This window comes from Rhipicephalus sanguineus, chromosome 11 (assembly GCF_013339695.2).
Source record: "Rhipicephalus sanguineus isolate Rsan-2018 chromosome 11, BIME_Rsan_1.4, whole genome shotgun sequence".
NCBI lineage: Eukaryota > Metazoa > Arthropoda > Arachnida > Ixodida > Ixodidae > Rhipicephalus > Rhipicephalus sanguineus.
The window spans coordinates 878270-892321 of NC_051186.1; the positions used below are offsets into that span (position 1 = coordinate 878270).

At 46.5% G+C, this 14052-nt stretch overlaps 2 protein-coding genes across 2 annotated transcripts in view; one reads left to right on the forward strand and one right to left on the reverse strand.

The window, feature by feature from the left end:
* The first annotated feature begins 793 nt into the window (after nt 1–793).
* On the forward strand, nt 794–2128 carry LOC119374201 (tigger transposable element-derived protein 6). Its single transcript, XM_037644258.1, has one exon. It carries the CDS (start codon nt 794–796, stop codon nt 2126–2128), a length of 1335 nt encoding a protein of 444 aa, XP_037500186.1.
* A 564-nt stretch (nt 2129–2692) lies between these two features.
* LOC119373530 (radical S-adenosyl methionine domain-containing protein 1, mitochondrial-like) overlaps nt 2693–14052 on the reverse strand; it is a 13648-nt gene continuing 2288 nt past the window's right edge. The window contains exons 2-5 of the mRNA XM_037643580.2: nt 13708–13846; nt 8306–8360; nt 4343–4446; nt 2693–2950 (exon numbers count right to left, since the gene is read on the reverse strand). Coding sequence (XP_037499508.2) covers nt 2860–2950; nt 4343–4446; nt 8306–8360; nt 13708–13846 — 389 coding nt within the window. The 3' untranslated portion in view covers nt 2693–2859. The remainder of the gene's footprint in view (nt 2951–4342; nt 4447–8305; nt 8361–13707; nt 13847–14052) is intronic.

Consider the following 14052-nt stretch of genomic DNA (forward strand, 5'->3'; position numbering starts at 1 on the left):
TTACACCAAGATATCTCAAGAAATAAAAAAGTTCGGTCTCCGGGGTAGCCTCCCCCCCCCCTTAAGAAAAATTGTAATGTCAACTGGAATCTGCGCGAAAACGCAGACGACCATTACAAAACACTTCAGCAATTAAAGGTATGCTTCTCCACCTTGATTTTTTAAGTTGTTTTTCCTGTTCATTCGTTATTTCGACCTTTGGTTAATTTGGACATTTTTTCTGGTCCCGTGAAATCCTAATTAATGAGCTTTTACTGTATTTGCTTCAAAATTATTCAACCTCAAGGACTTATTCGTTTCGAATTCACTGCAAACCAAGATGCTACTACAGTAAAATCTCGTTACTACGAACATAAGATTAACGAAATTTTCAGATTTACGAATTTTTTTGAAATCCCCGCCAAGATGCTTATATTGCCAATGTAAAAAACTTTCAGTACTACGAATTTCAGAATACCGAATATTTCAGATTAACGTACGTAATTTAACCCCAAAATCAACTAGATGCTTCGTTATTACGAACTTCCGTGGAAGGTTTGGTACGAAAATTCCCGAAGCTTACTCCTATCATCATCATCTGCAGCAGAATGCGCAGGGAAACCCGCCTCAACGGGTGCAGCCCCATCAGCGTCGACATCAGCGCGAGCATCAAATGCATGCAACAGCGGCGGAGCCACATGGTCGGAGCAGTCGTAGCGCTCGTAGGCTTAGTCCCGCTTCTCCCCCACGTTGTTAGTTGCTGACGGTTGGAGCCGCGAAGTTAAGATCGCGTTGCGAGTTCGCTTTTCTGGCAATGAGTTCTCCTGGCCCCAGCGTTAAAAGGAAACGACGCCAGTTTTCACTTAAAGAAAAAGTGGACATTCTGACGGAGCTGAATGATGGAAAAAAGCAAGTGGACATATGCAGGGAGCGTGATATCGCGCCGTCAACAGCGGCAACGATACTGAAGGATCGGGAGAAGATCTTGAAATTACATCGAGAATCACAGCTGGCTCCCTCAAGAAAACGCTTGCGGCTGGGCGACTATCAAATCGTCGACGACGCCGTCCTCACATGGTTTAAGGATGCCAGACACCACGGTGTGCCCTTGTCAGGCCCTATTATTCAAGAAAAGGCACGACAGTTCGCGGTCGCTTTGGCCACCTCCGGCTTCGATGCAAGTGCCGGATGGCTCTATCGGTTCCGGCAAAGGAACGGCATCGTGTGGCAAGTCGCGTGCGGGGAAGAAAAGGCGGCAGATGCTGAAAGTGCGTTTGCCTGGCGGAACGAGCGCCTTCAGGAGATCGTCGAGTCGTTCACTCCAGACTACGTTTTCAACGCCGACAAAATGGCATGTTTTTATAATCTGTTGCCTGACAAAACAATGAACTTTAAAGGCGAAAAATGCAAGGGCGGAAAGAAATCGCGTGTTCGCGTGTCAGTGCTCTTCTGCTGCAACGCCACGGGCACGGAAAAACTCAAACCTCTTGTTATTGGCAAGTCCGCCAAGCCTCGCTGTTTGAAAAACATTGTCTCGTTGCCTTGCGACTACCGGGCAAATAAGAAGGCGTGGATGACGCGAGAACTGTTCACGCAGTGGCTGCTGCAGCTCGACGACACAATGAAGAAGAAACAAAGGAAGGTTCTTCTAATCATCGATAACTGTTCGGCACATATGGTGAACGTGCGGTTGAGCAATGTGCAGCTTGAATTTCTGCCCCCAAATTGTACTTCTTTGCTACAACCTTTAGACCAGGGTATCATCAGATGTGTCAAAGCCGAATTTCGGAAGCGACTTGTGCAGCGCCTTCTCATCAACATACGACTTAAGCTGCCAACGGAGGTCAATATCCGTCAAGCCGCAGAAATGCTGACAGGGTCGTGGTGGAACATCAAGGCCAGCACTATTAGCAACTGCTGGCGAAAGGCAGGCCTTCTCGAGACTTCGCTTGCGCCGCAGGACTGCGAGCCTACGCCACGAGGCTGCGATGACGAAGTGGAGCTCAATCCAGAGCTGTGGAATGAGCTTACCGAGAAGCTCCCGGTAGACGCTGTGGTAACCTTCGAGGATTACGTCGACAGCGACTGCGCAGCGGCTACGTCCGCAGAGCTCACCTGCGAAGAAATCGTCAGTCAAGTGCGGGAGTAAGATTGTTCTAGTAGTGACGAGGACGACACTGCAGATGCAGAGCCTGGGACAACGGAACAGACTATTTCCAGCTCGGATGTTGTAAATCTTCCTTGAGAAGACCCGATCGTATCTAGGGTGCTGCAAGGATGTACCCGATGACATCCTTAGGAAGGTTGCGGACGTGGAGGCATATATGCACCAGCGTCTGCTTTCTACTCGCCAGAAGAAGATAATGGACTTCTTTAAGCAGTAAATTTTTTCCACACGGTGCCCAGTGTTTTCGTTTATTGTTTACGCCCCAACACGTGCACCTCCTGCAAAGGTACGTGATTTTCGTTATTGTGTTAAATTACCGACATTTTTCAATACTACGATGTTTCAGAATAACGAACTAAATTCAGCGGTCCCGCGAAGTTCGTTGTAACGAGATTCTACTGTATTCACACACCTCTAGTATTACCGCATTTTGCCTCCGTTGAACTGCAGCTGCTGTGCCGGAAATTGAATTCTTGCCACATGCTTAGCAGTGGAATCAATGGCCGGTGAGTCGCCATAAAACGCGGCCATCACATGCATGCAAAACCGTTTGCCATGTCTGGGAGGTGCGGCAGGGCCTTTACAATAGCAAAACAGCTGCTTCGACTTACAGAGTTGCACTCGAGCGGTTCAAGCAGAGCAATGAAACACTTATTGCACTCGTGTGGATGGGAAGACGTCATGTGGATCTGTGAAGGAAACACCTCGGCACTCTAGCTGCTAGTCCTTTCCCTCAGCTGTGGCAGCATCGAGGAGACCAGGCTGTCCGCAACATTCATCCCAGCTTTCGTGGCACGCAAGCAACTGGAAGAAAGAAGGCCACAGCAGTCACAGTCTTCGCTATCTGCCCATCGCTGCAACGGTTGAAGACTCGCACTCGTGCCGTTTGCCGATATTTTTAGCTAGCTGGCAATAAGTTGCAAAATGATTTGACTCTTAAATGAAACAATAGGTCTTTGACTTGTTCATGCTTTTAGGCTTTTAGCGAGGCCTGTGCGAATAGTCGCCAACTGCTTATTCGAACGCTGAAAATTCGGACATGCTCGTTTACTCGGACACCTTCGCAGCACCGCCACTCATGCCATTAAAGTAATGTAAACTCATGGCCGAAAATTTGGACGCCCCACAGTCCACCGTTCGATTTTTCGGACTTCTGCTGGCTGATCGAGTGCGACGTTGAACGCCATGACAAGCTGTCAGCAATGTTTGCAATATTTTTGCTAGGTTGCAAGCACTGAAATGTTGCACTGGCTATAACCGGATATTGTGTCAGTGTCAAAAATCCACACAGAAATTACCGATCTCAAAGGCTATGTTTGTTGGCTACACTTAACGGTTGCCTTTTGGCTATAGCCAGTCAAGTATCCATCAAACGGCTACCACGGCCAAACAGCAGGCCAAGCCAAGATTGGAATCGGCTCGGTGCAGTGTTTGAGGTGAATGACAGCGCATACAAGTACGACATGGATCCTAATTTGGACAAAGAGTACGGCAACAGAAGCGCTGCAACATCAACTAGCCCAACGTCGTTTCCTTTTGGCGTATGAGGGTTTGCGTTGTCAGATGTTTCTGTGGCTAGGACTGATCTGCGTCCCGAGCTTTGTGTCTCGCTCCCTTGTTGCTTGGCGTGCAAAGCCTGATCTGCCGAAATTGCTCCAATGGCGCCCGCTCCATGTGCGCCGTCGGAACTAAAGAAACGCGGCAACTACAAGGCCCTGATGATGGTGAAAAAAGTGGCGATTATTCACCAGGTGGAAGTTGCTTGGGAGTTTTCGCTGAGTTGGGCAATGAGATCATCCGTCAGCTACTCGAACCAGCGCATGTGGACAGTGACTGCCATGATGACACACCTCCCACACCACAGCCCTCAAATGCGGATTTAGCGTAGGCCGTTGCAGTGCTATTGCTAACCCACAGGGGTGGCCAAACATTGGCTGAAATACAGGCAGACTTGGTCACGCATAAGCGTACATGCGTACAGACACGTACTGACAAGTTTTTTCCTGCCGCTGGGCTAATAAAAGTGCTTTTTTCTGGTGAATCCTTTTTTTCGGACTCCCGATTATTCGGACTTTTCGGCGGTTCTCGCCGAGTCTGAATAAACAGTCGGCGACTGTATTTCATTTTTCAATTTCTGCCTCCATTTTCCTTTGGGGTCACAGTGAAACATGCGAACTGACGGCAGCCCTGGCTCACCTCTCGTCAAGCAGCAGCAGGCCAGCATCGAGCAGCCGTGCCGTTTCAGCACTACCGGCAAAGGTGTCGACCAAGCCGACACCACCGGACACAACTCGCCAATCCTTGGGAAAAACAGATAGCGCAACAAGAATTACAACTTCTCCCACTACCTCGACCCAGCTGTCAATTTATTGTAGGCTACACTCAATCAGCATATTGAGTACAACAATGTTTAAAGGCCCCTTGCCATGCCTGAGTATTATAAAAAAGCAAGCGTCTTGCATAGACTACACAGTGATGATCATGTCAGCAATCTTTCACACTAATGGTCATTCATCCTACAGGAATTATGACCCTACAAGCAGGGGTAACATACCACATGATGACATTTCATCGGTTGTAGCGGCACTACATTAAGAAGTTAAAGCCCTACAGGTGCTCAAAAAATGCTTTGTGCTATCAGGCGTGAGTACAATGCACCAGGCAATGCTGCACTGTTTTTCCAGGTGTAAGAATTGACGACTTTGCGTGGGGCCGCGACAATTTTCCGAGCGCAAGCACTACCAGCTTTGACAATAAATCTTGCAGCAATGGCAGCGAGAACTCAGGCTATATATACAAGTTAGGGGTCAGCTACAAAATGAGAGATAAATAAAGGGGCAGTGCACAATTCATGTAGTGCCTGCATAATGTATGCATTTATTACAAAGATGCCCAACATTCATATCTGGTTATGTCCACGTAAGAATTCGACCTGCAACTTCTTACATTCTTGGTGCTCAAACTTATTTTCGAGAAAGATTTGCCCCGCATAATGATCACACTTGTAAATTGGCGTCGGTTTTTTTTAAAGAAAAAGTGCAACCATTATGAGGGTAAATACAGTAGTTCTCAATCGAAAATGCGAGAACTTTCTTATGGAGCATGGCAGTGTTTACAACATATCTGTAGCTTTGATTTCCAAAATGTGCGAAGGGTTTTTGAAATGAAACCTTCAAATGCAAGAGCGAAAATGCTGGTGTCTGCACCCACAAAATGGCACCTAAATTCCCACTGGCTGCGACGCAACACCATATGCACACTAGTTGGGGACGACCAGCTCCATGTGGCAAGCAGGTACTGCATTTCAATTATGAACTAAGTAGCATGCCAATGTACAGATGCACACAGATCAGGCAAAAGCTGAACAATTAATTTATCCACTCTGCCGCTATGCCAACAGCAGTGCTTGATATATAAGACAGGGCTGGGCAAAGATACTTCGAAATTGTATCGCGATACGATACAAGATACTCGGGCAAAGAGTATTTGAGATACAGATACAAGATAATCGCGGAATAATTGTATCCGATACGATACTTCCCAATTGTATCTTAAGATACTTCGATACATTTGCAAATTTGCTGTTATAGATCTCTATGAAGCAGCAAAGGCCTATGTAGAAATGTGTTTACTTGAAGAAAACTTCTTAACTGCTACCAGCTTTGTTTAATTTTAACAAAATACTTGTTTGTGTCACAAGATACAAACTTTCTTGCTCAAGGCATATTAGTATCATTTCTAAACGACTTATTGGGATTTGTTTGGCTGCTTAACAAGACAGCTCTTCAACTGCTGCGCTGTTAGTTGTTCCTGCTTGACACTTCTGTAGTTTATCGCTGTCGCTGCCCTGTACTTGGCGACCAGCTTGCTGGTTACCATCTACTTGCAAGTGCCTCCGCACGATGGTGCAAATACTGCTGTGCAGTCTCACCTTGTTCGCAAGCGTATTGTTTTCGTAATACCGCATCCACCGACAGTTGTACAGCAGCAACAACGTTGGTAGCGGTATTGTTTGTGACGCGTCGTGTAAAGACGATGAACTACATAGTCGGCTCACAATTGATTAAGGACATAAAACTGCAGTGATTTTTCATATTTTACTTATCTGCTGGTGTAAAGCGTTCGTTAGCAACGTATTCACTGACGTGCAATATTTTACCATGTGTTCTCTGAGAGAACCTGAGCCGCCAGGAAACGTCTCAGACGTATTCCGCAGGTTTTCACTGCTATTTACACTATTGCCAGTTATAACTCTGCTTACGTGCGGATTTGTAATAATAAGAATACTTTAAGGAGACCTAAAAAAAGGAAAACGAATATATTTAAGTCAAATAGCAAGGTAGTTCCGTATTAAACAATCAAAGTGAATAAGTATACAGTTTGTTTCACGTAAGTAGAACCCAATATTCAAAAAACAAGTGGTTAACCGCCGCTGAATGAAACCAAAAGTATTTGGTTTGCCGTTATGTGGTACTCGTTATGGTATGTTTTGTACTAAGCTTAACTGGTTAATTAAATAAGGTCAATTATGCGACATTCCGACGTTTTTAATATTCACTTTAGGGCAAACTGCGCTTCGACACATCGTAGAGCGAATTTAAAAACGACCGACCCAACTTTTTTCGTAGCGTACATGCTGAGTGGTGAATATTTTCAGGCTTTTAGAGAAAGACCGCGAAATATGAAATAAAATCACGTTCGCAGACAGTTAAAAAATAAAAATAAAGCAGAGAACGTATTTTAGCAGCAGGACAAAAGACGTATTACAATAAACAGACGGGCGAAAAACTATGCAGAGGACTAGGTATAATGTATGGGATGCAGCGGAAAGGAAGACAGCAAAGAAAGAATTTGTACTAAAATCAAATTATCATTAAAAGAACTTCTTGAATAATTTAGCATGAAGAACAAAGATACAGTACGTCAAAGTATTTCCTGTTACGTAAATGCTTGTTCTATTGCATCTAACGTCAGCGCCGATAGTGGGACGGTTGTTAGAATCTCCTTTGCATGTAAGTCGATCTGACCGTACTATGCAAGTCACGCTTGCATCCAGAAGATGTTTCAAGTCGCTGATGTGTGAAAGACGCGAGACGCCAAGCGGCCCCATTCTTGCATTCTTGAGACATTGCAACGAAGCATCACGCAAGACAACCTTCGATGGCGACATTATAGCGGCATCAGAATTTGTGCAAAAGACGCCGCACGCATTGGAGTACGCAGCAGGGTGCAGGGTCTATGAACAAGTGTCATGACATCAACACAACTAAAAAGAAAGAAAACATCTAGAAAAAAAGGTAGGCTGCACGTAGACGTTCGCACGCTTGTTTTTGTCGCGATGGCTCAAGCGCCATCACGTGACTCTGCTCCACCAATAGGGACTCTTAAACATCATCACCTGTGCTCGCTGGAGCGCTCTGGCGGAAATAGACAAGGATGTTACTGTCGTTAGCTTTATTCAGGTGGCTTAGTGGCAGCAATATCAGCTTGAGAACCGGAATTCCGGTCGACGTTTATTGTTTCGCATGGTGGTGTTTCTATAGCAGTATCTTGTATCTTAAGATACACGATACATTATTGAATGTATCGGAAATACAGATACAGATACTCGTTTTGCAAGACGTATCGCGATACAGATACAAGATACCCAAAGAGTATCTAAGATAGTATCGAAGATACATGTATCTTCGATACTGCCCAGCACTGATATAAGACTTTAATGCTGGGGGCGAATCATGCACAAGCACAGAAGAAATTTGTCATGAATGCACAAAAATTCAGCAAATTCCAGATAGGTCGTGGTTCTTTAAGGTAATGAATTCAGAATTGTTACTGTGAGAACAATGGCTGCAATTTATTAATACTATTTTTGTATACAGCAGCTGTATGCAACATACACACCTAAAGTGGCAGGCTTCAGTGGTGGAAAAAAAGAGCCAAATGCCAGCACTGGACCTTCGCGAAATCTCGCAAAATTGTGAACATCTACGGCACTGCTTCGGCATACATAATTACATTTTCTGGCAAACAGGTTTGTGAAACTGGTTTCACTTATTCACTCTCTCCATGGCAAACGTAAAAGTATAACGATTTCTGCAGGAATCATTGCAGAAGAAAGAGCCAAATGATTTAGCAGATTCAGATTGTGATGGTCCTTACCTGGTCACTAATTCCACAAGCAGTACGCAGTCCCATCATGAGGAGCTCTTCCAGGCTGCAATACATAGACAACCACATTAAACTCAAATAAACGTCTAACCATGGCAATTTTAGCAAAAATAGCACTAGCACAGTGTGCACTAAGTCATACAAGCAGGATATATAACAATTAAATATGGCTCCCTGACGTCTCCACAATGAGGAAAAGGAATACTAGGGGTGTGCAAATATTTGAACTTTCGAATATTTTTCGAATAGTGTTTGCTATTCGATTCGATTCGCACCGAAATTTTACTACCGTATAAACGCGTGTAAGGGCCGCACTTTTTTTTCAAGAAATGAGGGCCAATTTTCAGGGTGCGGCCCATACACGCAACGTGCAATTTTTTTTTGAAGCAAAAGAAAAAAAAAACGTACCAGCTAGCGAACGAAGAACGTTTATTGCAGCATAGAGCATATGTGCTTAATCGTCGTCGCTCAACGAGTCCTCAGACTCGGTGTCCGAGATGGTGTGTTGCGGAGCACCATCCTCCCACAAGCAGTCGTCTTCAGCGCCATCCAAGCTGTTGGATATACCGGTGACTTTAAAGCTTCGGGTCACAACGTCCGTCGACACTGAGCTCCACGCCGACAGTATCCAACCGAGAACAGTCGCAAGCGGTGCCCTCTTCAGCCGTCCGGTCGGCGTTTGCTCGTGGCTGCCGCTTGCCATCCATTCAGTGTAGAGCCTCCGGAATTCAACCTTAAAAGGTCGATTAACGCTGACGTCCAAAGGCTGCAGCATTCCAGTGAGGCCGCCCGGAATCATGGCCATGTCTGTGCCGACATGGCGCAGCTGTTCCTTCACCTTATCGGTAAGGTGACCGCGGAAACTGTCCAGCGCTAAAAGTGACTGTTTGGCCAACAACGCTCCCGGTCGGTTTTGCCAAGCACACTTCACCCAGTCCAGCACCAAGTCGTCGTTCATCCACCCCTTTTCTTGGGCTCGAACTATGACTCCCTTGGGGAACACTTCCTTGGGAATCCTTTTTCTTTTCAACACAACGTACGGAGGTAGCTTCCGCCCATCCGCGGTCACACAAAGCATCACTGTGCAGCGTTGGCGCTCAGCGCCGGTGGTCCGCACGGCGACACTCTTTTTGCCTTTCAGTTCAACTGTGTAGTTTTCCGGGCAGTCAAACCACACAAGAGTTTGATCTGCGTTCGCTATTTGAGATAGCAGATAATTATGTTCATGGTGAAGGCCGATGACATATTTGTGAAAACTAAGCACCTTATCGGTGTAGTCTTCTGGCAGCCGCTGGCACAACATGGTCCTTCGCCGAAAAGAGAGATCCTTCCTTTTCAGAAATCACCGCACCCAGCCAACGCTAGCCTTGAAACTCCCGGCCGGTATATTCTTCGCACGTGCCAAAGCTAATGCCTTCACGCGCAGCATGTCTGTTGTTAGGGCATATCCATCGTTCCGCACTTCTGTCACGTAGCGGAACAACTCTTCTTCTAGTTCCGGAAACTTGCATGGCTTTCCTCTGAAAGCGCGCTTTTTGCTGTTCGTGTTTTGCAGAGCTTCCTTCTGTGCGCACCATCTTCGAACGCACTTTTTGTCGACGTCAAATTTTCTGCCGGCGGCACGTTTCCCGTGCTCGTGCGCAAACTCGACCACCTTTAACTTGAAGCCAGCCGTGTAGCTATTGAGGTGCTTCCCCATCGTGCCACAACGTGAACGCTCAGCAGAAGACAAGCACGAGAGACAAGGATGAGCACAACTCCTGCAAATGGCCGGCTGAACTGCACAAGTTGGTGATGCTAATGCTGATATGGAGAGCGCGTTGTGTAGTTCTGCGAGACGCGAAGGATAAAATCTCGGTTTAACCTTTAGGTAACGAGTGTATGAACACTAATCAAATAGTTAAGATATTTAGCAAACTTTATGAACACCTTAGCACGAAGAAAGTTCAACAAAATATACTAGTGACGTACTGTACCTGTAAACCGCTGTAAACTTCAATGATGATGATGATGATGGTTGCGTTTTTTCGCGCCATCTATTGACTACGTTCAAAAGCTCGCATGCACGCGCGCATTTTGAAAACGTGTAGGTTAACGAAAGTGTGGGTGCGGCCCTTACGCGGATTTTTTTTTTTCTCGAATATGTACAGTATAGACCGCTTATAACGTAAGTCGCCGGAGTCGCGAATATCTGCACTATAAGCGGTACCGCACTATAACCAAAACAACCTTCTACAAAGGCTGCACTTGCGCAAAACGTGTTGAGCATGTAGCCTCGCGTGTCCGATAATGGACATATGCGATTTGGGGCGCTTACAACCACTTAAATGTCCGAATGTTCAAAAATTAACCACCAAAGACCTGCATTGCCAACGAAATGAACACGGGGGAAAAAAGCAAACAAAGTGCCATCGCGGAAATTCGCCGACTACGTTTCAGGCCACCTCGAGGTATGCGCATTACACAGAAACCATGTCGAATCGCGACCGAAATTTCACGTGCTGAGCGGTACCGATCGTTCGATTTCGCGGGCGCGCACGCGATGTCCAAGACATTGCAAACGAATCCGGAACCACAATTCGAGAGTTGCATGTGCCAACCGTGCCCTCGTTTTCATTAACTATATGATTCTCTTCCCTTCAAGTGCAGCCATCGAAAAAAGTTTCGTTGATTCCGCACCAAACCGCAACTTTTATCGCCCGCGACCGCTACTCCGCTACCGAAAAGCAACCAACGCTGATTAGGCCTAGCGTGCCGTTCAGCATGTTGTCGTGGGAAGTTTGTCCAAGACAACATGAAGATCGGACGTCGAAAGATCGCACTCAGCACTAACTTAAGAACAGCACGCGTGATACGAAGTTTGTGTTCGCGGCCGGGAGATCAACGGCGACAAAAGCCCGCCAAGCTCATTTAAGTCCGCGCACTGGCAGAAAAAGGCGAAAGCTCGCGTCATGAAGCCGCAAAACTTTTTAATTTGCGGACGAGGTCGCAAACGCGATATCTGTAGCAAGTGTGATAACGACGACGCTTTTCCCGACAGGAAACTTACTTTAAAGCGCACTTGATGAGGACGCGATCGTACGTTCCACGCGTACGCGCTGCCGGCAAGCGGCCGCGGAGCCTTGCCGCCTTGCCGCCGCCGGTGCAAAGGCTACTCCGTCGCCTAGGCAACCACCATCCTTCCCCACTCGGCGAGCCCGCACAGCGCTGCCGCGGTCTTTTTCCTCCCTCCGCCCCTCGTTCGTTCACTGTGCGTGCCCTCGCCCTTCGTAACGACCTCGTCGCTCCCTCCCCAGCGGCGTACCTCCTTTGAGAACCGCACTCGCTACCGCGTTTGTCAGAAATATTTCCCGCAACCGCATTATAACGGTATTTCATCTTGGGGACTGCACAATAAGCGGTATGCGTATACATGCGGTTCTATGGGAGGGTGAACGGGAGTCGAAAAAGACCGCATTATAACCGGTCCTGCACTATATGCGGTTACGTTATAAGTGGTCTGCACTGTACTTAATAAAAACGGGGTGCGGCCCATACACGGGTGCGGCCCTTACACGCGTTTATACGGTATTCGAAGTATTCGAACTTCCGGAAAGTACTTATAACGGTTTATAATAAAAAAAAAATAAAATAAAGCCTCTAAATCGGCATGCAGCGTGCTTGGTCTTGCGTTTTGGGGCGCCGACGTGCGAAACTGCTAGCCACTTCCACCGATGCCCACAGCGGTCGCTGCATGATGAGCTTGCCGGGGGGTTCGCTGCCGATGCGTAAAATGCCCATCTGCGGTTCTGAGGAACCTGCGGGCGATGCGATTAGTTGCTTGCAATGAAACACACTGCGGTTTCTTTGCTTTCGCATCTCCGCAGGCGCAATGTTCTTGCCCGCAAAGTTCGGATACGTCTTGTACATCGGCGTCGTGAGCGGGTTAGGCCTAGCTATGACTCCCGAGCAGTTAGCTCTGTCGCAATGTGCGTGGCCGCGGTACCCGATGTTTCAGTCATGCTCGATCGCGAGTACGAAGAGTCATCCCGCGATGGTCTTCGTCACGAGGTGCAAAATGCCAATAAGCAGAACAGCTTGTCTGAGACGCACGTCTGCGATGTTCACAACGAGCGTGGCGCACTATCGTAATCTGATGCTTGAGCTTCTGCTTGCAGCTGCCAAATTAAAGCGTAATTATATTCCAAATGATCGTGACCTATGAACACAGAACGAGTGCGATCGTGTCACTAATTAGCGCGACTTTTGACAGCCGTGACCTCGCAACGTGCAAGGAGCATCGACGCTATCCCAGAGCGAGGATCGGAGAAATGGCGAGGCGTGCTGGGGCAACATGGCGGACACAGCCAATCGAAGGCCTCGAAAAGAACTTCAAACATTTGCTTTCTGTACGCTTTTTTCTGAATGGAGGACCTAGCTGAAGCGGGAAATTTGAAGACGGAGAAATGCTCTTTCCGACGAGCCCGAGATGGCGGTGCCGGTTGTGCCGTTGCAGAACTATAAATTTTTTTAAGTTTTTTTTTTGCAATTTCCACGGCAATTTTCGCCACCTCGGCAAGCACAACAAATTTTTTACCACACTTCTACGTAGTTTTCAGTGACGATATTTTGGAATCGGAAAAAGGACTACAGAAACTGATCATGTGATTTTCGAAAATCATTTTTTTTTATTTTTCACGATACGAAAGCCGCATCCTCCCTTAGGAATAAATCTGTTCTTTGACAATGTTTGTGAGTTGTAATTGTTCCTGTCTAGTAAGAACATACTTAGGGATTCTCTGCAGCTTTTTTCTGTAATTTCGCTTCTAAGTATTCGAAGCCTACTTAAGAAATAATCGAAAATTATTTGAAAATTATTCAATTTGCACTCAATCTTTATTATTCGAATTCGTTTCGCACCAAAAATTTTCCTATTCACACAGCTCTAGGGAATACCCTAAAATAAAAACAGCAAAAGCAGTCTCTGCACCGCAGAGACTGCTCTTGCTTGAGCTTGTTGGCACGGCTTCAGAACAGAAAAGAGTACGACAAACGGAACAAGACAGATGGAACAAGGCACTGGCTAATAACATGAGCGTTTATTTCATAGGTACAAATATATAGACTTCTTTGGAACGAGAATTAACAAATAGGGGGGAAAGGGGAAGCCCTACGCATGCGTCCCGAGTAGTCCGTGAACATGCAATGTTCAAATGTGGAGATAATCTCCTTGTCAGTTAGTACGATTGATGGCGCGCTTACACATGACGGCCCAATGGAATGAATTGGAACAATTCATTCCACTAGGCCATCGTTTCCAAATGTTTATCTGACAACAATAAAGATGGGTGAGTATCTTCGAGATGAGAGTTAATTGCGAAGCACAAAAGCACCCCACGAGCAATTCTACTCACCGGTCCTGCCTTGTGAGCAATCGTGTGAGGCGTGTCCCGTGGCCTCGCGTTGACACCTCATGCATCCATGGATTGGGCTCCAGGGTTTGCACACGCGCCTCCCACTGACCTTTGCCCACGAGCACGCGGCTGTGCGCACCTGGAAAAAAGCCAGAGGTGCACCAGAACTTCAGCTACTAACATTCCTGCCATATGTTGGTATAGTGAAATTGTACCAAATGTGCGAATATAAATTTCGATGTTCAATGCAGTCGAAGTGAATGGTAAGAAGGAATAACAACTTAGAAGCAAATTATAATAGCCGTATGTCTTCTGTTATGAGCGGTAAAATGCAGTAAAGCCGAG